Source organism: Lycium ferocissimum, chromosome 4 (assembly GCF_029784015.1).
Source record: "Lycium ferocissimum isolate CSIRO_LF1 chromosome 4, AGI_CSIRO_Lferr_CH_V1, whole genome shotgun sequence".
Lineage (NCBI taxonomy): Eukaryota > Viridiplantae > Streptophyta > Magnoliopsida > Solanales > Solanaceae > Lycium > Lycium ferocissimum.
Genome location: NC_081345.1, coordinates 27,925,792 through 27,953,096, shown reverse-complemented (window position 1 = coordinate 27,953,096; position 27,305 = coordinate 27,925,792). Strand labels below are relative to the sequence as shown.

At 32.9% G+C, this 27,305-nt stretch overlaps 1 protein-coding gene across 1 annotated transcript; it reads right to left on the bottom strand.

Annotated features, from left to right (window-relative positions):
- Positions 1 to 13,163: 13,163 nt before the first annotated feature.
- LOC132053894 (tetrahydroberberine oxidase-like) lies at positions 13,164 to 18,878 on the bottom strand. The gene is given in 3 exon segments (XM_059445989.1): positions 13,164 to 13,703; positions 13,705 to 14,790; positions 18,867 to 18,878. Coding segments are annotated over 3 exon segments (1,638 nt in total).
- Between the last annotated feature and the right edge of the window lie 8,427 nt (positions 18,879 to 27,305).

The following is a 27,305-nucleotide window of genomic DNA, read 5'->3' as shown; positions in this document are numbered from 1 at the left end:
TTTTTTTTTTTTTTTAATTTTTATGCCTAAGCCGGGGTTCGAATCCAGAATCTCATGGTATTTAGGGCGAAGGGCAAGAATTAAAGACCGGCAATTTGAGGGCCAAAAATGAAAGACCACCCCGAATAAGGGGCATTCCTGCGAATTGTCCATCAAAATTTTCAGTTTTCTCATCTCAGAGACACCGGATGGGAGTCTTAATTTTCCACCTTATGGGCCATGGCCCGCTAGCTTCTCTTTTTTATTCTTATTCCTTTTTTAACATTTTTTTCGCGGATTGTCCTTCTTTTGGGGTGGTCTTTAAATTTTGCCCCTCAAATTGTTGGTCTTTAAGTTTTTCCCTTCGCTTGAAAAGGTAGTCGAAAATACCCTGAGGGGCTTCGAACCCCCACTCAGTAAAAAAAAAAAAAATAAGAACTTCGCAAGGCAAGACTTTGCAAAGAGTTCTACCTTATGCGGCATACTTTACCTTAAGGCATAACTAAAAGTCTGCCCCATACGATAGAACTTTTCCTTAAGGCATAGACTTTGCCTTATAAGGCAAACTTTTAGTTATGCCTTATGGAAAAGTTCTGCCGTATGGGGAAGACTTTTAGTTAAGGCGAAACTTTTCCTTAAGACATAGACTTTTTACGCGCTTATGAGGAAAGCTTTAAGTTATCTTTTAAGAAAAGTTTTGCCTTATGAGACGGACTTTTAGTTGTGGCGCTAAAAGTATATGCCACAAGGCGCTTTTCCCGGGGCATGCTTAAAGTTTGTCTCATAAGGCAAAGTTGTCTATCCGTGACTTTTAGTTATGTCTTAGAAAAAGTACGCATAAGGCAAAAATTTTTGCAAAGTCTTGCCTTGCTAATTTATTTTATTTTATGATTAATAGGGGTTCGAATCGGCCTCGACGGGAATTATTTTAGCGAAGGGCGAAAATAAAGACCAGCAATTTGAGGGGCAAAAACTAAAGACCGCCCCCAACGAAGGACAATCGTGCAAATTGCCCATGTTTTCAAAAAGTTTCAAACACTAATTTTTCATATGGGATATTAGTTTCCCTTATACTTAAAATAACTTCATCCTCGGACATGAAAAGCGACAAACCTTGAGTTTCACACAACGTGGACATTTGTTAAGCATAAGTCGTTGCACCAAATTGTTTCAGTATCTCACGTGGGCCAATGCCTGAGCTAAACTTATCTTTCTTCCCAGCCTCATTTGGATGACAATTAATCCAAATTAAATCTATATATAATATAAAGCTAGGCATAGACAAGGTGATGTGGCATCTCTCTATGTCCTAGAATGTTATTTCTCCTTTTTTGAATTTTTTTCTATTTTTTCCATTTATGTTCCATGTTAAAAAAAGCTCAAAAGACACTCCTTTAACTCTCTTAAATAGTAATTAATTTTATCCAATTGATGGGATCACTACTTAAAGGTTATAATTTTATTATCTATTAATTATGTTAAATGTACTTATTAGGTCTACTAAAATTAAATAATCCAACAATTAGCCACATTTAGAGCACTATTTTTTTTTTGCTTCGGTTTAGAGCACTATTTCAATATCCATTACAACATGCTTATGGAGGAATGAAACGGCAGAAGCTTTAAATTGTAATAAACTCATATATTAAGAAATTAGAAGTTATGGAGAAGTTACGGAGATGAAAAGTTATTAAGTTTTGAAGATAGGCTATATAATATCCATACTACAAATAAAGACCACAGCCATATCAGTTTTTCAACTTTCTTGTAAGCATTATCAGTGCTTTAAATAACATGTAAACGAGTGGTTTATTAATCCAAATATCCACACTATAAATAAAGATGAAGACTGATCAGTTTTCCAACATTCTTGTAAGCATTTCTGCATTTAGCGTTTTCTCTTTATGCGAATCATTTAGACGTTAGCTTCACAAAGGTAATCACATGAGATTATCTAATCTCTTGAAGGTTATTTGAATTTGTTTTCTGTTTAATTTTATATGTATACTGTTTTTTCTTTATAAGTTTGATATTTAATTTTCATCACAATATGCTTGCTTTTAGTTTTTCGTATTATAAATATCTTATATCTTGATACCTATATTTGCATTAAAGAAAATACGTTTATAGTAAAAAATCTTAGAGGTCTGTTTTAGATTCCTAAACATTGTGGTTGTTCTCCTCCCTCGAATTAATTTTATTATTGTGTAGTAGCGTGCTGAGGATAGGATCTCAAAAAGACAAAAACGTCAAGGTTTTCTCCCTTCCCTTTAATTAATTTTATATTAATGGGTATTATTGTGCCAAAGATACATAGGTGGTAAAAAGACAACAACTAACCTATGCTTCATACTGCCAAGCTATTCATATAGAGTATGATTCATCTATTTTAGCTCCAACAGTTAGAAATTCTCCAGCATGAGGTTCACTGTATTTTTTGTTTTTTACTTTGCATTGTAACAATTTGTTTTGTGAGTTTTATCTGTTAATGGATTTTTTTCTTGGTTGATCTTATCTTTGGAGGCAAAGGTTTGCCAATGTTTGAATTGAAAAGTCTATACTTTTTTGTCACACAATCTCTTACTAGGTAGTTACTAAGTTTTGATGACTAGTGCTATGTCATCTGCATCGAGGAATCTAGTATACTCGATGATATCTCTCTCAACTTTGGTTGCATTACTTTAGAAGTAATTATATGCACTTTCTAAATTCATAAACTTTTCTCCATTCCTATTAATTTGTTTTATTTCTTTTACAATGCATAACTTTTTTATTAGATTCGTTTTGGAATATGAGTAGATCTGTTTAAAATTGATACAATATAATTTCGAAAACTATTTTGAAACTTAAATAATTTGAAATAGAGTCAAAACGTAACTTCTTAACAAGAAATGAGGATTTGCTTGGCATTTACTGAGAAATTGGAAAGAAGCCGCACAATTATGTTGATGTAAATAAATTAACTTATATTTCCTGTTTGTTGTAGATAATAAAAGGATGAACTTTTGCTGAAAGAAGTGTTTTAAGTTATAATTTTTGAAATAGGAGAGTCATCTTATGATGTAAAGAGTTGAAGAAAAATATTGTCTTGGAGAAATCTTAAACATAAAAATATTGATTTGGAGTGGAGGAATCTTGACGTATATTTTGTTCTAAAGCTATTTCAACTTGAGAAATCCAAAAAATATAAATAAAAAAATCTTGCATTAGCTTTACCTAATTGCTCTACTAATTTAGACTCTCTAATATTTTTTTTTTTTTAAGCAAACAAGAACTATATGTAATTATTTCTTGATTTTATATCTCAATTTAAATCTTATATTTCTTTTGTTGAGGAAGACTGAAATCTTCCGCAATAATTGAAATTTCACACTTACGCCTCTATTTAAGTATTTCATCTTCTTATATTTTTTCGGTCGGTGCTCTACTTGATAATTGCTTTGGCGATCAATAAAATTATATTGCCTTCGTGGAAGGTTATTCAGGCGGTCGTTCACAAAATATTAAACTTTTTATCGATCATTTTAAAAGATTTATCTTTATTGTTACACCTAACAATATAATTATCAACCAAACACAATTCTCAATATGCACAATTATAAAGACCAAAAGCATATAGTAAAACGAAAAACTATAAAGAAAAATGATTGAGGTAGTAATTTCTTTCAGTAAACTTTTCTTACTTTTAGTATATGGGCTTTTGTTAAAGTTTAAGTGAAAATTTGTGATCGTTTGTTAACTGTTTATCATATCAAGTTATGGTTGGAGAACCTACAGTTAACCATTATTGTAAATTATTTTGAAAGCAAAATAAAGTACAAAATAACGAAATAGAAAGCTGCAAAACTAATTGGTAATTTTGAGGCAGGTTGTGAAGGGATCAATACTATTGGCATCACGTTACAATGGATTAGTCGTGAAGTTCTATGGTCTTTGTAATTTTGTTTCACTTGAAATGTGAATGGCCATGTAATTTAGTGGTTATTATTTTTCAAATCCAAGATACATACAAACTAAAATTATAAACTTTTTTTAAAAAAAAAAAAAAAAAAATCTTTTGAAAGACAAACTAATGACAACTTAAGGTTGCGAAAATTATACTCTATTTTAATATTCAGATAATTAAAAATATTATTTACAAATTTAAGGTCTTATGACTGCGCGAAGTTCGGGTTAAATCACTAGTTTTCAATACTTACGAGGCTTTCTCTAAGTGAGCATGTAATAAATTAGCTTCAGATTTATGGGGAAAATGTGATATATTAGCTTCAAAATAGAGGTATTCATTAAATTAAACATGAGATCGTCTATAGATGACTTGTTACAATTGAAATGACTTCACAGGTTAAATTTCTCATGGAATGGGTTTAGATGGTGTACTTGTAAGTATGTAGTGGACAGGTATGTTGTTTTGCCAACATATATTGAGAGTCGGAATTTTCTCAACAATAATGTGGTTAAAAATGAGTTAATTACATTGTATATCAATTAGGGTAATAATGCTACTAAAATTGACCCATAATTTTAAATCTTACAAAAAATGACCCAACTCCTCTCCCCTCTCACGCTTTCTCTCTCGCGTTCTCTCTCTCTCTCTTTGCCTCTTCTCTCTCGCCCTCCCCTGCCACTGCACATCCGTCATTGTCGCCGATGGTGGTTAAGATCTAGATCTAGATCTATCAGAAAACTCGTCGCAGGTGGTGGTTGAGATCTAGATCTAGATCTATTAGAAAACTCATCAAGGTGGTGGTGGATTAACCGGTGATGAAACACGTACGCGGAGATGATGCAATAACCGACTATGGTGGTCACCGGGTGACTACAAGGCACATTAATCAGTCATATTCATCAACTCAATCCCAAATCCCATAGAATTCTAGTAATTCTATTTGAAAAATGAATAATCATGAAAAGCATACCCCTGGTTTTGTAAACTTGTGCAGTTGATCTCTGAGTTTGCTGATTTCTTCTTCTGTTGCCTTTCTTGTTTGCATTTCGTTTTGAAGCAATATCTTATAATATTGTATAATAGTGTATATTGGTGTATACACCTCTCTTATACACTATTATACATTTTTGTACATCTATATACATAATGTATCTGTCTTGTATACTTATGTATATAGGTGTATAAATATGTATAAGTCTTATTAATCAGTCCAGATCTATGTTTATATCCACTTATACAATATTGCATAATTGTGTATAAATATGTATATGTGCATATTTTCTTGTATATACACTAAAAAATATGCATATGTGGCGTATTTTCTCGTATAATACTGAATAATTAAATTTTTTTAGTGTATATACCTACACATTATACACCTTCAAACACATGTATACATAATGTACTTGTCATTTGTATATAACACTGTATAAAAGTGTTTTTGGGCCAAAGCTTTGCAATGTAAGTTTTGGGCTATTTTTTTGCAATGTAAGTGAGCAAATTGTATATTTCTGAAATTTTCCCTTAAAACATGGCTAATATGAGTATTTATATTATCTATCAATTCAGAGGAGGACTTACATGAAAGATTGGGAGTGCACGTGCACTCCCACCCTTCGAAAAAAATTATGTATATACATGTGTATATACCTTGAGAAATTAGTATATATTTAATTGTGTACTGTGACAAACAAAAGTGTCTTTGAAGCACATTGGTTGCAACTGTTGCCTCTCTTACTGTCACGCCCCAAAACCCACCGTAGACGTAACCGGCATCCGACGTCATGAACAACAGCGGAAGAACCTAAAAGATGCAATAACAACACTTGAACCTGCCAGGTTCAATATTCACCTCCAACAGTTTATAAAATAAATACAATCAAATCATGATATATGAATTAAATCAGCGGAAGTCTTTAATATCATAAAACTTAATCAAAACGTGATGAACGCCCAAGAGTTAAGAAAACTCAACAACTACCCACAAGAATGTGTACTATGGAGCTTCTAAGATAAAAGAGTAATTTGTCTGACACATCGGGACGCAGCCCGAAAAACTAGAATAGTAAAAAAAAATATGATAAGGGGTGTCCCACGAATGAACATGTGGGCTCACCAAGTCGCCAGAAACAAAAGTCCTTCTTAAGCGTTTTGAGTATCAAGAACTCCGCTCTTCTCCGTTACCTAACATACCATCAAAAAACAACAATGGTATGCCCGAGTACTTCGTACTCAAATGTCTAAGTAATAGTTAACAAAACAAGATATGGTGAATAAAATCAATAAAATGATATCAATGAAAATCACAATTCAAACCCAGGAATAACGTAAGTCAGCAACATTATAGAGTCATCAAAGAATCCAACAACGAAACAAGTATTTCACTTACGAATTCAATATTACCACAAGCCACTCACAGGCAACAAGATACGAAACAAGCCACTCGCAGGCTAATCAAAGTACGAAACAAGCCACTCACAGGAAAGTCCATCAATCGATACTCCGGGTTAGGAAACCATGGAGGCTAATCGTCCTATGGACTAGCACAACAATAGATACTCCAACTGAGGCTAATCGTCCCCTGGACTAGCACAGCAACAAATACACCGGGCGACATACCTCGGAGGTCAATCGTCCTCTGGATCGACACAACGATAGATACTCTAGGCTAGGAAGCAAATCTGAGGTCAATCATCCTCTGGATCGACACAAGAATAGATGCTCCGGCTAGGAAGCAACGGAGGTCAATCATTCTTTGGGCCCGACACAAAGAATGGATACTCCGGCTAGGAAGCAACCAGGTCAATCATTCTCTGATCGACACAAAGAACAATGCTCGATTGATACGTTAGGATCCATAATGAATCCGTCCTCGAACTAGCACGGCCTTGCCTATACAGGCCCAAACACAAACAAAATACAGATGATGGCATATTAACCGAATCAACAATCATGGCCTAGAGCCAAATTTCACTTTTAAGTCAAAATCTGAAATTAGAGGCATTTCAAGTCATAACCGATTTAGAATCTTATTCAAATCTCTTATTCAATCTCAAGTTCAAGAAACCTATTCCACAACAAAACAAGTTTAAGGTACAACCTTTGGAAAAATAAGTTCAATCATCCGATAATGGGAAAAATGAGTTTCACAAAGTAGTATAGTTCGTAGAAGGTTCGATGCGGGCTTGACCCTACACATGCATGACCTTTTCTAAAAGAAATCATATTTAATTCCAAAAGAACTTCCATTAAACAAGAGTTATAACTTATACAACAATCAAGGAAGGATTCTCAAATACAAATCATGCTTTCACAAAAAGATAAGCGTACTTCAAAAGTAGAATACTTCAAGAAAGATTTTTGGAAATCTAGACATAATTCAAGGAAGATTTTGGAAATCTAGACATACTCGAAGGAAGATTTTGAAAATCTAGACATACCTCAAATCCGCTCAAACGCACTTTCCAAGATTCAATAATCACACTACAATGGTTTTAGATGATAAAGATTAGAACTTGAATCATTTCTTGAAGTTTTCTTTGAATTTCGAAAACTAGGGTTTTTTCGTAAGCCTTATAAACGGGTTCTTGAACCCTTTCATGAATCACTAACTGATTCCAACCTTGTAGAACTTCTAATCTAACCCATTACTTTATTAAGACTAGGAAAATTTAGAAACTTTACCTCTTAGACGAATTCCACACGCCCCTATCTTCTTCTTCTGAGAATTCATGAACTTAGGGTTTTTAGAGATGATTTGCTATCAAGAGGGGATGATATGGTGTGGAATGATCAAGATTGAATGAGAACTTACCTTAGGGTTAAAGAGACTTTTCTAGGTTCTTTTTTCCTCAAATATTGATTTGAAACGAAGTGGGAAATAACACAACTAAGTAGGACTTAAAGAAAATTTGGAACCAGAAAATATTCCCCGCTCCGTACTGAGTTCGCGTCGTGGGTTCAGCATCTGATCATGTTTTTTTTAGTTTGCAGCTGAATTTTTCCGTGCTGGGTCCGCGACGCGCGCCCAACACATTTCTCCGACAATCGATATTCGCTCAGTAAAACGATCATAACTCCCTGTACGTAGCTCCGTTTGAGCCCCCACTTTATATGGTTGGAAAGGTATTTCAGAGGCCTACAACTTTCATTTTGTATGTTTTCTCAAATTCCCAACGCAAATACCCTAAAACTGGCCATAAGTGTAGACTGTCTCAGATTTAGACGAATTTAGAAGCCTTTAAGAACTTCAATTGTTGGTTTGACTTCAAAACGACCATCTTCCACTCGAATTTATTAAGAATGGATTCATATAGATAAAATATCATCTTAACACTAGATTTTTACGCATTCACACCTAGTTCAACTTTACGGGGTGTTACACTTACATGTCACCCCAGATCGAACCCGAATGTTCACTTTTAATTATTTTTGTGAGCCTATTTTTAGGAAAACAATAAGCATTAAATGAGCTCGCCCAGCTTCGAACCTGCACTGTCACCACATGTTGTACAACCTTAGCCACTGAGCTATTTCTTTCATTTGCTTCACTGTGTAAAATTTTATTTATTATACATATTTGACCAATATACTTATATTTTCGCCACTGCTACGCTATTAATGACCGGTCCAACACAGTATTATCCCTCAGTCGTGATTAAATTTTTTGTTGACATTTATGTTGAGATAATAGTGCCCCCGCCGTCTTAAAATCCTGGGTCCGCCTCTGTCTCTCACTCTAATCATTTTTATCCGTATTAAATATGAGCCGATTAAATAATTTATTCGATATTGGCTATCCAATTTTAGCTTTCTCATTATCTCTGATTAGACTTAGCATATTTTCCAGCAATAACTATCATAAAAAGGAAAAAAGGAACATAAATTCAACTATTACCTCTCTTCTTTTTAGTATTATATTATATATGTTTGTTTTATCACAAAGTGATGTTATCCAAACTGTGCTTAAAACAACAAACGACGTTATTAAAAGACGATTCAAACAATGAAACAATATCTCAATAAAACAAGAAAAGAAAATCATAAAAATAGTATCCGAGACAACAGAATTCACTGTGTGTCCTTAAGGAATTTAATCCCCTCAAGTACCTCAAACGCCTGTACTTCATGCGAACTCAAAGATGGCAACGAATCACACAAAACACTGTCCAAAATGCGAGTATCTAGAGAAATTTTGATAATTCAGAATGAAGAAAATGAGGCGTTGCCTCTGTATTTATAGCCAGCAAATACCATTAGAATTTAATTTCTGCGAAATTTAAAATTCTGTCCGGTTAGCAAATAGAAAATTGGACAAAGAAATAATGACATGGAAAATGCATTACGAAAATAAAAAATAAATTTGGTTCAAAAAGATAAATCAGAGCACGATAGCGATAATGAGTCCTTTTATCAACCCCCCTTAAGAGCTAGAAGAAATGTTTCTTTATTTAAACACACTTATTTACCTTTCCACCACCTATGTGGAACAAAGCTCTTTTCCAAAAAGGATTTTGCTTTAAATCTCATTTTTCCTTTATTTTTTTCCCCTCCATTTCTCATTCACACTCATTTAGCGAGCTTCATTCATTAGCTAGCTTCAACAAGTGAATCATACAACAAGCTCAATGCTAGAGCCTAAAAGTGATCCCATCTTATTTGACAATTTCATCCTTTTCTACCGTCGTAATGTAGGTCGTGACTAATCCGCACCCAAACACCACCACAGAGAAATTTATATATATACGAATATCAAACACTATCTCAAATTATATCAAACTGTAAACATATTTCAAACGCAACCATGTATATAACAAAGAAAAATCAAATGGCGCAACGGCCCAAAAATATACAAATGCAAGCCGACAAGGTTGAATGGGATCGCCCCAAAACACAACATATACAAACACACCCGTAACCTACATACATATCCATAATCATATGACGGGATAGGCCCCGCCGTACCCCCCGAACAAATGTATACAATGCAACGAACGAATATATACCAAAAATATGAGCTCCGGAACGCAGGGAGCACTCCAACAGCAAGAAAAAGGTGTCCTAAACAGGCGGATCACCAAACCGTGGTTCAATTTAAACGCAACAAGGAAAGGGGTCAAGACGTAATATGTACCGAGTATGGTAGCAGAAATGTAGTATACAAATCGAAAATTGGACAGAAAAGTAAATGCATTTCCAAAATATCAAAATGTTACTTTAAAAATATGAATCATGCATAGTGGCACAGAAATATGGTCGCCCATTTGGCATTTCAAATCTCCGTATCCCCGTCACATATCAAACACATAACGATAACAAGATAACACCAAATATGAGCGGAACCCGCCGAGCGAGGGACTTCAGCGAACCATAAACACAAGATAACATCATATCATACGCATACAAATGAAACCGGCCCTGACTCCGCCAGAAAGACATACGTAATACCTAATTCAGCGAGAATCATATGCATAAAGTCATTGTCATAAATCCAAAAGATAAGTATACAGTCATAGTTGAAATCGGAATAATAATTACAACATATTCTTTCTGTTGTCGAAATTACATAAAAAGGCATCGTAGACCCGCAGCCGGGCCCGCCTATGGAAAACATACTCATCCTATATCATACAAGCTTTACGAAAATTTCAAAGCAATCCGAAGCTTTCCAGAAAGTATGGGCGTTTTTAGTTTTTTAATCGTTAAAGAATAAATTTTTTAGAAATCAAACTTTCATGCAACTTTGGTAAACTAGTAGTTCCAAGAACATATGATCAATATTTCATCACATCAACATGTGAATATCAAGAAACAAATGCGTTCGTAGACATGCCACCTAATAGTTTCCTGGTGTCATAGCCTATTTTAACTAAGGCATGCTAAGGAAAGAAGGTTTCATACCTCAAACGCTCTCCAATATAATCCAAACTCAAGCTAGATCCCACCTACGTCTGCTGCCCACGATCTATAAACAAGTCATAAAATGCCAAACATTAGCTAAAGACTTTTTTGGGCATTTAATTCCAAATTTGCCCTAATTCTTTTGAAAGATTTCCGTAAATAGCCACCCTAGAATTTAACTCGCCATATCAATCAACAACAACAACAACAACCAACCTAGCAACATTAATAATCAATCCGAAAGGTAATACAACATTACTAGCTCTCTTTTTCCATCATTCAACAATCTTTCATAAATTCAATTCGACGACTTACATTCAAGCCAACGTCGATACTTATACATTCAAATATTAACCCGAACCCATACCAACCATATCTAAAGACATTCTAAGCAATTCATACAACATTTCAAACAATCCAACAATTTCTCCAAGCTACCCGAATTCAGCCCCTAAACCGAGAACCTCACTTTAACCCATTCCTTATTTTCAATTCATGATTTGCATCCACAATTCACATTCTACAATGCTATTCTATCAACATACAAACTACATTAAATGCACAATAGTCCCAAATCAGTCCGCAACAACTACAAAATCATTTGAGTCATTCAACATTCATTTCCAACATAGAATTCATAACTATATTAATTGCTCATTGTCATATAATATGACCCATTTCGACCAACACTACACATATACATATATGGATGATTCTCATTCATTCCTTCACCTTACAATGATCACAACATGATAACTAGACTTCAATTCATCACTTCAATACAACACAACACACACACACACTTACACGGCTAAGCCTCATACATATGGCCTCAACTTCAACATACTTTATTTCATGAATTTCTTCCATTTTAACATACTACAACATACATACAACCTCTACAACACATAAAACATAATCAATTCTTACCTTTTCTCTTCAATTCCACAATAGCCTAGGTTTCCAAGGATGAAAATAAAGGGTTGATCGCCCAACGACACCTCCACGCTACTTAGGAATATATAGTGGGTTAGCATCAACAAAATAATTTTAAAGCGCTTGAAATGGACTTGGATTTTTGGGGATGTTGGCCGAGAACTTTTGTTGGTTCTTCAACTTCTTGATATTTTCTAAGTGGGAAAATGAATAATGAAGACTAAGTGGTCATCTTTTAAGCCCCTTTGATGAATCATCCATGTCATTGGCCCACACAAGTGTTGGGCCGATTAAAATGGTCCACAAATTGTGTGGGCCAATCCACTTCACACGGCCAACTAAGGAAAAGATGCATGATTTTTAACTTCCATTAATTCCATTTTGGTCCCAATATGCCAACAAATTCATACACAACTTATATCTCAAAATAAAATCGAAGGTCAAAAATCCCGACTTTGTAGAAATAGTTTTGTCCTTAACTTATTGTTCCAATGCGAAAATCATATAACATCTACGGCCACTTTTTTTTTTTTTTTTAATGTATGGATGTAAAGTAACTTTGTAAACCAATATTTATACATGCAAGCTAAGTTGCATCACCAAATATATATGGATTAATAAATATCAATTGATAACTTGATAAGATAATACTAAATAATATGATATTATACGTTAAAGTTGTGTAATCACTTGCGAGGAATATATTAATACTGTCAATATATACATAACAAACTTCGATAGAGAATTGCGATCACAGCTTCAGACATTTTTAAGGAATGATCCAGTTCGGAGACCAAAGTCCCGACTCAGAAAGTCACCATAATTAAAATTAAGTCTTTCATTACACCTTCAGCGTGTTAACATTTCTCCTTTTGGTCATCATGTATTATACGCTCGTCATGAGGTTTAAAATTAAGTCTTTCATTACACCTTCAGCGTGTTAACATTTCTCCTTTTGGTCATCAAATATTATACGCTCGTCATGAGAAAATTAAACATATTAAACGACTTTTATCAAAGTTTCAAAAAAAAATATGTTCGACGAAAAAAGGATGTGAATGTTATCATAGGAAAAATAGAGACACCCTGAGTCATATAATTTCAACAAATTTCAAATTGCGAAAAAACTAAATTAGTATAAACATTTGACTACTCAAGCCACATATATATAAAAGGAATTAAACCATAAAATAATTAAAATAACCTTTATTATCAATAAATATTAATACAATAATTTGAAAGAACAAGCAAATTACATAAACATTTGACTACACATGCCATATACAAGTGCCATGATCTGATATATGCATGAGCCTTTATTATACAATCAAAGAAGGAAAACGTACTTACTTAATTTTTTTTTCTTTTTCTTATAATGATCTTCTCTTCCAGCAGAACTTCATTCACCTTTGTCTTCCACCAAGTAATTATATAATGGCAATAAGTGAATTGAAGGAATGCTTTGTTTATTCCTAAAGAAGTTTGAAGGATCAACCTTAGTCTTCACAAAAACCAATCTATTAAAATTATTCTTGAAATACTTAGTCCCCCAAACCTTAGCTTGTAGATAGCTTGTATATCCCTTGATGTTGTTCACACCAATATCAAGATCCCTATAGTTGATATAAGCAGCTCTTGGAAACATAGAAACAAAAGGAGTCATGTAAGAATAAAGCCTTCTTATCCAACTTATATGTTTTTCAGCTACTTCTTCTCCTTCTTCATCCCAATACACCAAATGTTGGATTTTGTATAAATTTCCAGCTCTATGGGGGAATGGAATAGAAGATGATGCAATCTCATTCATCCTCCCACCATATGGACTCAAGATCATTTGTGCTGATGCGGCTTCATCTTCAAAGAACAATCTCCAAATTCCTTCGAGACCTCCCTCTGGGATTGGTTGATACACGTAGTCTGATTTTGCCTTGAAGTATCGTACTCGAAAGCTGAGTCCTATTTAGCAAGACATCAAGAGATTCACCTCTCGAGAATCCTGCAAAGTATAATGTAGACTCTATCCAGCTCATTTCAATGCATTCTTCTCTTCTCAACCCTAGTTCAGGAAAATTTTCTTGCATGATGGGAAGTAGTCGGTCAATTTCGCCGAGGAACATGGAGTTGAATGAAGCTATAATTGTTTGGTTGTTGTTACCACCTTGACTACTTGAGTTCAATCTACTAATCAAGATCCTAATGAACAAATCTTCATGGAATCTTGAACCAACATATTGCCACTTATGTACAAGCTTTGTGGCATTTTGTTCCAATGTCTTGTCAAGTGTGAAAACAGTTACTTTCTCGGGAACATCTACTAATTTGATCTTCCATGAAAGAACAAGCCCAAAGCTATTACCTCCACCTCCTCTAATTGCCCAAAAGAGATCTTCCCCCATGGAAACCCTATCAAGAATCCTCCCATTCGCGTCGATCAATCGTGCATCTACAATGTTATCTGCAGCTATGCCATATTTTCTCAACATAAGACCATAACCACCTCCACTAAAATGTCCACCAACACCAACTGTCGGACATACACCAGCTGGAAACCCTAAGGTTTTGCTTTTCTCCGCGATTCTATAATAGAGTTCACCATTAGTTGCTCCAGCTTCAACCCATGCACTCTTGTCATTGACATTAACATTGATTGCTCTATGTTCTATAAGATCAATTATAACAAATGGAACCTCAGTGACATAAGAAAGGCCTTCATAGTCATGTCCTCCTCCACGAACCCTAATGTGCATCCCAGTTTTCTTAGCACAAATAATGACTTGTTGGACCTCTGATTCACTAGTTGGGGTCACAATTACAAGAGGTTTTGGAGTTTTAGTGGTGTTGAACCTTAAGTTTTGTATGGAGAATTGAAGAATCGATGAATAAGAAGAGTTATTTGGGGTGTAAACGGATGAGGTTTGGTTACAATTAGATAGACATCGGATGAATTCTTCATGATTATCAACTAAAGTTGCCCATGAAGTTGATGAGAAAACAAATAGTACTAAAAGAAAGGAAACCAAAGAAATCTTCATATTGCTTGAGATTCTGTTTAGTTTATGTTATGAAATGATATTGCAAGCCCTTCTATTTATAATGTGTCAGGAACTAATTATTTGGTTGAAATTTCTATCTGCATGCATGTGAAATGTTTATACTTGGTTGTAAACTTGTAATGGAAGAAAAGTATGACCATAAAAAAAGAATAGTCAAATTATCCAGATCACGACCACCAATTGAAATTTGAGAAATTAGAGACAATGAATTTTTTTTTTACGTGTATAAAAATGAAGAAGTTTGATCCTAATAGCTTTTCACATTTGTTTGACCTTAATAACTTGCGAAAATAAACTTTTAGCCATTTATTCAATCCAATTAGTTATTTGTTAATTAAGTATATATATTGCAGGAGAGAAAAATAAAAACTTCTAATAAACATTAAATAAAAAAATTAAAGAGGCTGCTTCAACTGGTTCTCGAGGGACTTTTATGCTTGGAGGCAACTCGAACCTTATATTCTTTAGTTGGAAGTATATATATTTTAGAAATTTCTTTTGAAAAATATTGTGTTTGGATTGATTTTTGAGAAATGAATTTATCTTGGCAACATTCATTAGCTTTGTGAAAACCAAAGGGCAAATGTTTTTGGTTTTCGGAAAAACTTGATTGCGGAAATCAACTTCCGTCCAAATTACAAGTTTACCTATTTTGATTTTGGGTATACAGTAATTTATCTTGTTATAAACGAGGATTTACTAAATTATATACACTAACATTTTAAAGAATATGCAAACTATCTGACGAATGAGTGGATCGTGAGAATCATATTTGTTTACGGGTACTATATATTTTGGTATAGGGGGAAGATTTTCACATGCATGTACATTTTTTCCCAAAAAAACCTATTGAAAAAACGTTACCTTGATGAAAAACCTCATACTTGCACCAGATTTAACTTCATGATTCTAACAAAGGGCTAGACAATTACATGTGTTGACCAAGTGATGAAAGCAAACAACTGGTGTGACTAGGCTTCTAAAGCTTGAGTTAAATTACCGGTAGTTATGAATTCACTAATGAATTTACTTGTGCTTGCACGACCGTAAATGACTTCGTTGAATTTACAAAATCATTTTTTTAATGGTCGAATATAAAATAACCAAACATATACTTCTGCCAAAAACTAAAGTTATTTAGATATTTAATCGTTTAATCCAATATAAATTAAATAGAAGGATCATGACACCTCATGAAAAAATGTATAAAAGTGAGCATTGTCTGATATCTCAAGAACTTCCATTATATTGTTTGTGCAAGTAATAGCTTCACTCAAACTTATTCACTGTATATTTTTCAACTGTAACGCTATTAATTGTTTCTTATATAATTGTCCTCTCAAGATTGATTGATCTTTTGTAAGATATTTGTATGTCAGCATTTCTCTTTCTTATGTACATGAAAAGCACAGTTCTTTTAATTTCACCGCTCAAATGAGTCAAAAACCTCGTCAATCGAGATGAAGGTTTGGATTGCATCACGGAACTATTTTTGATCAATGGAAATAAAATTAGATAACTAATTCAGATTAAAAAAAAATATTTTAATGAACAATAAATTATTAAGCATTAATGTGCGTGCCTTACCGTGCCATTTGCCTAAATTAGATGATATCTTGTATCACACCGAGAAAATGACATTAGCACGATTTAACAAATGTGAGAAAAGTGAATAGATATATTTTGTACAATACATAGATGTGAAAAATGCCAATTTGATTTGACTGCACATGGACAACCTAAACAATGAGTATTTGTACTTTATAATATTTTTGAGTTTCAATATCGAGAGTGACTTGGATATTCAATTACTTGAAACAACACTCGCTAAAGAAATAAAAGGAAGAGAAATGGATAGATGATCAAAGGAACAAGAGTAACGATTGATTACACATTTTTTTTTTTTATTTTGTCGAAACAGATAAATTGTGAACTACTAGAAAAGGTGTAGTACTTCCAATTCTCTTCTTTATACTCTATATATCGACATTCTTTAGTTGTTACTTCAATTTATACTTCTTTTTCAATTCAAATGAAGCAAATCTATTGGTCCTATATTTCAATATATGCATTCCGTGATTTTAATTTTTATCCTAACCCATTTTATACTTAGAAAGTAGAATAAATCACCTTTAAAGGTCTACTTTCTATTCATTTTCAAGCCTCGAGAAGTGTTATCATTTACTGTATGAAATTAGGTTTGAACAAAAGCAAGAAAAAAGAATAGATTTCTTGTGGATGAATATTGTAGGCCATTTTACAACTGCAATTCTTTTGTCTTTCATCGAATTAGGATTCAGGAGGGAGCTTAGTAGAAGTTTTATAATTGTTTTTATTGTCACATTCTTTTGCAGCATAATTGGGAAAAAAAAATGTTTGGGTAACCCAAAGAGATGAACAATGATCTTCTTAACATTGTGTCGACACTATTTATCTTCTGCTTCATAAAAAGAATAGTCCAATATCATTTTGCAATAAATAGACTACATTTTTAGACTAAATAATGAACATTAACTACAATAACGATGACTATTTTCAAAGCCGATTCACCTAAAATTCAATTTATATATGGTAACTCGATCCCAGAATAAAGATAAAATAAATACAAATGAAATTTATGATTACAAGACGGTGTTCGGATACACATATTCATGAATCGGTTATTGTAAAAATATTTAAAATTATTCTATAAAAGTACTAAAATTCACATGCAAGGAGACTTTGTGAATATGCAACAATTGTAGGTATGCCAGGCCTGTCGAGTGAAAACTATTTTTAAGATAGTAATTATCCATAGGATAAAATGGCCTATTCAAAAAACAGTTACATTGTTTCATCTCTTTTACCGGCAGAACTCAACCAAAGGAAATTTTAGGAGATGGAGTAGAAGATAAAGAGGAGTAGAGTTTGAGGAGTAGAGTTCATGACTTTGAGATAAAGAGGAGTAGAGTTCGTGACTTGAACAACAATAAAGAGGCATGTTAACAGAGATCGTGGCTTTGAATAGCAATAAAGATACCCGTTAATAAAGATCATGACTTTGAATAGCAACAAAGAGGCCTGGGTTATAACTTATAAGGCACAATTTGGTGGCTGGATGAAGTTTAAACTTGAGAGAACAAGTTAAATATGTCGATTTTGTACGTCATATACAGCTATATTCTAAGATGACTACATTTAATACACAGGCACTCTCTATTTGTTTCATTCAAGTCATTTTATAGTCTTTTATGTGGAGTGGTTTGATCTTTTACACAACTTGCTGGCTGGATGAAGTTTATGTTATTAATATATTGTTTGACATGCTTCGATATGAAACGTAAACAACATAAAAAATTATAAAATGATTTGAATGAAATACTAGAGAGTGGTCAATAAATTAAACGTAGTCGTCTTAGAATATATTTGATAAGGAATAACTTAGAATATGTTGTTGTAGTTGTCTTAGATTAATATGGAGTGTTTGCGACTTTCTACATATACAAGGTTCATATAATAGGTTCACATAATAACTTTAGGAGATCGACATTTTTTGTGAGCCCATTTAACTTAAATGTTACTCACGTAGTCCCTCCGTTACCTTTTACTTTGTTCAGTTTGCATTTTGTATTCATATTAAGAAAATATTAATGAAGTATTTATTTTTATTAAATTATTCTTATTAGTGATACTTTGAAAATCTAAATTTAACTACTAAGGATAAACTTGAGAAAAAACATATTTTCTCTCAATTTACTAAAATACAAATACCTGATACATCGAATAGCCTTTCTACTCACAGCGTAGGGGGGTAAGGTTTGCGTACACCCTATCCTCTCCACACCCTACTTGTGAAATCACAATGAGTTGTTGTTGTTGTTGTTGTTGTGTTTCTAAAATAGACAAATAAAAATAAAAATCGATTTTCAATATATTTGATAAGTATAAATAGAAAAAATAAAATGATTGATTTTCAATATATTTGATAAGAATGTCACTAACAAAACAATTTTTTTTGAATTTGATCTAATTAAAGGCCTATGATTGATACCTTCTTATGTTCAATATACATGTGGCCCCATTTATAGAATGTCACTAACAAAACAATTTTTTTTGCTTTGTTATGGGTCGTCTGCTCATGTCCACAAACCGACGGACTCTATATGTAAATTAAGGGTGGGGCTCGATAAAAAACAATGAATTCCATTTTTCGGTGTAAAGCTATTTAAGGGGAACCACTTCAGTTTTGCTTAGAATATTAATCATGTTTATATATATATATATATATATATATATATAAAAAGTATCCCAAAACCGAAATATACCAATGCTTTTCTAAGAGAAAGAACTTCCTTGTCTATCAATCTTCCAAATTGTTATTCCAATACTAAAAAAGCTTGCCCAAAACATTCTTGATATGTTGATCATGAATCATTTGGTAACGGGTTTTGCTTAACCAATGAAAAAACCGACTTGACCAAAAACTTCAAAACACCGTACCGATTATGGTCGTTGCCTCCATTTAAAAAAAAACGAAACCGAAATACCGAACTGAACTTTGAAAAAACCGAACCGAACAACCGAACGCCCACCCCTAGTAAATAAATAAAATTAAAAAAAAAAAAAAACCGACGGACTCCGCCAATTTCTTTTCTGAAAATAAAATAATGAAATGTAGCTACTTGGAATCAAAGTCAAATATGTACCATGGCATTGAACAATGCTACCACTAGACGACTCATGCTCTTTGATCAAATACTTCTTTTGTTTTAATATATATTCTAAAACTGCAGTTTTGCGCTCTAAAAACAGACGGAGTCCATCGGTTTTTGTATTAAAAATAAAAAATTGACGGAGTCCATCGGTTTATTTTAGAAAAAAATATAAAAAAATAATTTTCGCGTGTTTTTGCGCAAAAATAACCGACGAAAATGCGTTGGCTTTCTTTACAAAAAATAAAAATTGTTGAAAAAAAGACGGAATCCGACAATATTTCCGTCGGTTTTTCTCATTTTTTAGTAGTGATTTTAGAAAAGGTTTTTAATTATTTCTTCATTGTTATGTATAACTAACTAGTATATATTTTTTATTGTAAGACATTAATGAAAAGTTGTCAATTAGTGTTTGTTCTTCTAGTTAGAAAATCAGTGAACCAAGATGCTCACATTTTAGCTAGGACATTTGTTTCTATATCTGGTTCAATGGAATGGGGGTCGGTCCCATCATGTTTTTTAAAAAAAAACTATATTTTTTCGAAAATAATTCAAGCACAAAAATTGTTTTTAAAAAAGAAGAAGATATATATATCTTGCAGAAACCCATCCCACACAGGATATATCGTTTCAGCAACTTGAGATGAAATCAAGCATAGAGAAACTTCTTTACACAAAACGATAAATTTTAATTATTTCCTTTGCAGTATAGTATTAGAATATTCAAAAGTAAACCGTAGATAATTTCATTACTCTATGAAATTGAATTGAGACGTTTTATTTGTAAAGAGTAATATATGATGAAGGATTTGTATAATTTAAAATTTCTCCATGTACTTTCTGAATATGTATACATTATTTAAAAATAAAACTGAAAATCATGACTAAATACACAAAAAAATAGATGCATTGGTCAACGTACCCAAAACTTATAGATGAAAGAGAGCCAACTGTTATTTCTGTTAGATCTCCAATTAAAAAAAGAACTTCAGCTTACGAAGATATAGAAAGAAGTATAATATTACCAATTTGACTTTTATTATGCATTTATATTTCAAGCATATCTCTTTAACCAAAAGCATAGTTTCTATAATGACCCAGTAATACTACTTAAGATTCTATATTACAAAACATAAGGATATTTTTTCTTATTTACAGAAAATGACAACTTAATTACAAAATATACTAGATCTGAAAAAATTTAAAGCCCGCCATTTCCTTCCCCTTGCCACTGTTCTATTCTTCCTCGAGAACAGAGCTGTCCACCCTTCCCCTTCCCCTTCCCCTTCTCCCCGTTTTCTATTTCCTCCGATAACAGAGTCGCCCCACCATTCCCTTCCCCGATCTAACCCATTTATCACTTGCCCTCCCCCTTCCATCATGCTAATTGAGCACTGCGGCACCCATTTGCACGTGTCAAATCCGGCTTTTGGAAGTGGGTTTAATGGGGTGAAGTCAAGAACGACCGGAAGGGATAAGGAATTTGATGGCCACCACCATCCATCAGATTTTCTGGCATGTTGCTAATAACTAATGCTAAGCTTTGGTTATGGCTATTAGCATCAGATAGTGATTTGGAAAATTTTGTTTTCTTGCTACTTTCGTACCTTCCTGACAATGGGAAAGATTTTTTATCCATCTTTTTGTAAAGTTATGGTAATTCGAGAACGTGCGTAGATTTGAAGATGGAAATTGTTGATTATGAAGTTTCAGTACCGTGAGATTCAAATTTATATTAAATTTGTATAAATATTATATGAAAGTTGTATACAATGTTGTTGTAGTTGTATTTAATTTCCAAAAACTTAACATGAACTTTATTTTATACAGTTATATGCATGTTTCATACCGCTTTTATACAGTTTTCATACACAAAAAAATGTAAGAATTCTGACCCTTGAGCGAGATATATACATTTCATACAGTTTTCATATACAAAATTTTGAGCGAAATTTTTAAGCTTTGAGAGAGATATACATATTTCATACAAAAAAAATTCAGGGAAATTTTTAAGACTTGAGCGAGATATATATATTTCATACAGTTTTCATACACAAAATTTTGAGCAAAACCTTTCGTATAAGTTTTGTAACAAATCTATTGACATGTTTTATAAATTGAAAAATATCATCATATTTTGTAAATATACTTAATTCTTATGTATAGATGTGTTATTCTCTCTCGTATCTATTGTTCAAAATATATTTGGGCAATTATAGTGGGATCAAAAGAGTGGGCTGGGACCGAGATCACCATTTCCCGGACAAGGATATTAAAGCCCAAAGGAAGCTGCTCAATAACATTTAGCCCATTATAGAATCAAAACGAAGCCTAGGTACATGGGCTCTAAGAAGAAATTGCACAGTTGAGCCTTCAAATAGGCTGGCCTTTAATTTCGGCCCTTCAAATGGACTGCTCTTTAATTTTGGGAAAAAAACACAAAATATCCCTAAAATGTAAAATATTTAGCCGCTCATGCCCTCTTCTAAACTAATTTTGCTTCTTGGGCAACCGTCCAAAAATATTTACCCGAGTACCCCTCGCCCTAAATCCTTCCTCCATGATACCATTACAATATATATCATGATTGTATCACGGAGAGCTAAGAGAATGTTTAAAGCAGTCCTCCATGACATCGTCCCAAAGATATTTATGTACTAGCCATAATGGTATCATGAAGGACAGAGGAGTGTCTCATTGAAGGGCTGAAGCAGTCCTCCATGATATCATCACAGTATATGTATACAAGATGATGGTATGATTGAGGTTTTTTTTTTTAGAAAAGTGTGTCTTTTGGATAAATAAACATGATACCATCTCAGTATATTGTTATACCATGTTGGTATAATAATTTTGGGGCATTTCGAGTAAATAGTTTCAAGGGCATGAAAATAACAGGGATATGGACATGTAATTATTTTATTTTTAGGGAGCAACGACGTAGAGGGATATGGGCGGGTAATTAATTTGTTTTTAGTGAGCAATGACGTTTTTTCTCCTTTAATTTTACCCTTCAACATCGAACTTATATCTAGCGCGCGCGGGGGAGAGGGGGGGAGGGGGTTGCATAACTTGTGTAATATTATGATTCGAAAATAATTTATGGCCGGCCAAGAAATTGTTTGGCTTGAGGGACAAAATTTAATGACCCACACAGAATAAGAGCAAAAGTGCAAATAAGTCGGGCTCTAATCCCTTCTTTCTTTCTTTTTTTTGCGCAGATTGTCCTTCATTTGGGATGGTCTTTAATTTTTGCCCTTCAAATTAGTGGTCTTTAAGTTTTGCCGTTCGCTTAAAATACCACGAGGTTGTGGGTTCGAACTCCAGCTCAGTAACATAAAATAAAAAATCGCAAGGCACAATTTCGCACAACAGAAGTTGCAAAATTCTACCTTAAGAGGCAGAAATTTGCAAATTCTGACCATGTGCAAATTATGCTTGTAAGGCCCAAATTCTGCCTTGCATGGGTAAATTCTCCCTGACGGGCAAAAGTTAAAGACCACCATTTTGAGAGTCCGGAACCAAAATGACCCCAAAAAAATTACAATGAACCAAAATACCCAAAGGATAAAAAAAAAAAAACTAGTACCAAAGTACCTTTAACGCAGTATTTTACTGTGTTATTGGACTTAATTGTAACGGCTCAGTTAAGTCCAATAAAGCAGTATTTTACTGCGTTATTGACTTAACTGTAACGGCTCAGTTAAGTCCAATAAAGCAGTATTTTACAGCGTTATTCTGGGTGTCTTTTTTTTTTCACACTTTTCCATACTTTGGCCATAGATTAATCATGCTTCGAGATTCCGTAACTTTAATATTTCATATAGAATCATACTTATTTTTGTGTGATTAATAAGATAGGCTCAATACCTCAAGGATAAGCAAAACTTCGGATCATCATTTTAGTGGTTAAAAAGTGCTCGAAGGCCATTTTTGTTTGAAGATTTGTTGTCATTAGCTTAAAGGTTTTTTTATTTTTAGGGTTTAGTGTTATTTTTTAATACGCAACTTTATTTCGAATATGTTCTATTTTTTCAAAATAAAATTTATTGTTAAGAAATAGGTACACAAAAAAATATACTTAATATTTACTAAAACTTTAGAATTCATCATATCAAATTGATCCAAGACAATTTTTGTTGGAAAATCCCTTTTTCGCAGGACTACACTACGTTACTTACTTTTTGTTTAAAAAAAAAAGTGGCTAACTTTATTTCGAATATGTTGCGATATTTTTAAAATAAGATTTATTATTAAGAAATAGATACACAAAAAATATACTTAATATTTACTTAAACATGCACTAGACCAAGGCTTTGGGGCATAAATATCTAATGTGGTTGGGATATACCATGCACCCGCCTAGGTTTGATCCCTGGTGGTTGGGATAATAAAGAAGTAAAAAAGAGATGGCTAAACCACCAAGCCAAGTTGGTGAAAGCTACAAAATGAACACTTTTTATTTTTTATAATGTTCACTAATGCTATATAACTTGTTTCCATAAATTAAATTTCGAGCCTTGAAATTAACATTCAAAACATCATTACCACGGGATTAACATCTTCAAATATATTTTTTATCATTATATTTTTACTAAAGATGAATGAAAATTGTGCACCAATTTGGAGCAAAATTCAAATTGAATGGGATAAAAAAACGTTTTTCTAAAAACTGGCTTGGCCAAACCGCCTTGAGGCCGTTTGCACGGCTAGATCTCGGAAAAATATGCAAAATTAAAAAAAAAAAAAAAAAAAAGGTAAATCGTATGTCTAAAAGCAAAGTTATGACCGTTTAAAGTTTCACCAATTTACAACTACTTTTTCTCCCTATACTCATTATTTGATAATTTTATCTTATCAATTTATATAACTACTTAAGTTCATGCCACATCAAATATCACTGATAATCGAGCACTTTTCAATCTTGGTTGGGTGCATGGTGCAGGTTTTAGTAAATATTAAGTATATTTTTTGTATCTATTTTTTAATGATAATTTTTTTTTTAAAAAAGATCGCAACATATTCGAAATAAAGTTACGTATTAAAAAATAATACTAAACACTAAAAATAAAAAAACTTTAAGCTAATAAAAACAAGTCTTCAAACAAAAATAGACTTCGAGCTCTTTTTAACCACTAAAACGACGATTCGAAGTTTTGTTTATCCTTGATGTATTGAGCTTATCTTATTAATCACACAAAAATAAACTTATTAATCACACAAAAATAAGTAGGGTTCTATATAAAATATTGAATTTTCGAAATCTCGAAGCGTGATTAATTTATGCCCAAAGTACGGAAAAAGTGTGGAAAAAAAAAAGAAACCCAGAATAACGCAGTAAAATAGTGTGTTATTCGAATTAACTGAGTCGTTACAGTTAAGTCCAATATCGCAATAAAATACTATTTAGTGCTATTTTTTAATCACATTTGATTCCGGACAAAAAAAAATTAAAGACTTAAGGGAATCCTGCAAATTGTCTCCCTTCTTTTGAGGCATGGGCCAGGATCGCTCGTGGTCCACACAAATTTTGATAAGTAGCCACTTTTACGGCTGCGAATTGAATACCACCACCTCTTCTAAAATTAATTAATTAAATCACTCTGTAATTTGGGAATGATATACAACTAAGTACTGCCGCTATTAAGTATTCATCAACTGAACTCAATGTGAATTTACTGTTTCTCTGTTGTCACTATGACTTGACCAGTTGACCTACCTTATCCCCTCAGCTTTAACCTATCATAAAGATCACGAGTAGAACTTTGAAAGAGCCCAATAACTTAAGGGGAGACGATAATCTCTTTTTTTTTTAAATTTTTTTTTCATAAACAGACATTCTAACAATCTATAACTACAATATATTTACAATTCGTAAATACGTTCATATTTAAAATATAGTGTATAGCGGAAATATAGGCGCTTGTATATTTATAAACAAAATCGTTCCAATTTAAATTAAAATCAGTTTTATTGTTCCCTGATTCACGCAAATATCATCCCATTCCATATCTGATCCCATATCTCATTCAAACAGCTACACAAATTCAAAAAAGTACATTCATATTTTTAACCAAAAATAAAAGATTCAATGATTAGTTAAGGAATTACAAATTTTATGCTATTATTTTTTTAAGTATGCCGGTCCGTAACTTTTTCCTTCACAAAGTTCACTATATTTTTTTAGCAAGATATCAAAGTTGTGAAGGAATTATCAAAGCTTATGCGGACCCATACTTATGCCATATGTCGCCCATAAGGCATAAGTAACCGGCATAACTTTGGTAATTCCTTCAAATTTACGCGGACAAACTTTTATAAAGACCACCCAGTAAACTTGAAGGAATTATCAAAGTTATGGGACCCGATACTTATGCAAATTGGCATAAGTATGCGGTCCGCATAACTTTGAGGCATGGGCTCGCCTTGTGAATTTTTTTTAATATTTGTTTTTCGTATATATTTGGGCTATATTTTAGTTGCATTTTGTCCGATCTCGGTATATAAATCTTATTCCGTTTCCGTTAACTATATTTCATATATTTTTTACATATATTTGAAGTGTATTTAGATGAAATTTTAACTTTTGTAACACACTTAAAAAATGGACTTATGAAATATATCTCGGATATATTTTATGTATATTTCGCTATTTAATCGGTTAGATATACCAAATGAATACATTTCACGAAAATGAAAAATGGAATGTATACATTGAAAAAATAACATACTTGAAAGAAACAACAATATAAAAACCATAAGGTGGTGTTCAACATTAATCATCCTAAAAAACATTACCGCACATGAAACGATATGTCCAAAATTAAAAAACAAAGCAACAAAAGTCGCAACCAACTACGCTATTGTTCAACATGAAAATCAAAAACACAAAAGACTTGGTGGCCTAATCAAGATCCCGTTTATCAACCCATCGTAATCATCAACTAATTGGTCTTGGAGGTTGCTCGTTATCACTTGATGCATTGTTGTTTGACTTATCCCATGCATAGTCGCATAAAAAGGGCACCGTATCTCATACGGTGCCAATTTGCATCGAATTCGGTTGGGATGACTTCACTTGAGCTCAAGTATTCCCCAAAAAGGCCGCCACATACACACCACAATCCCCGAAAAAAATGATCAAAAATTTTACTTACGGATCCGTAATAATCAACAAAATACACACGAATATACTTAAAAATCTTAAAAATTAAATGGTGAAGAACAATAAACACGACTTAACCGAAGAAACATGTGAAAAAAAATAACGAGAAAATATACTTAAAATGCACATAAAAAATAGATCCGGTTAATTAACGGATCCGTAATAACCGTACGAAAAAAAAAAAATGAACTAAATATACTTTTATAAGATAAATATACCTCGCATCATCATCCTCATCCACATTATGTTTGGCTTTAGAATTTTTTTTCCCCTTAACATTAGCAACATTGTCAACAGCCTTTCTTTTTTTGTTTCTCCATTTGAGAAACCTTTTTCACTTTTGTTGTTGTTTTACTCTTCGAATCAACATAATCGTTGCCTAGATCGTTAATTCTTTTTTAACGATTCTCGAAAGAGCTCGAAAATACGAGTTTCGTGTTGAGAAATTCCCAAAGAAAAATTAGGAATATCAAATTCGGTTCTATACCTCTATTTCGATAGGAGTAGAAGCTTTCTTAGCCATTTCATTTGAATCTAAGCAAAAAAAACAAGAACAAACAATAATTAATTATTTAGAGTTATTACCGATTCAAACGAAAAAAAAAAAAATACTCCGAAAATATAGGTTAAAT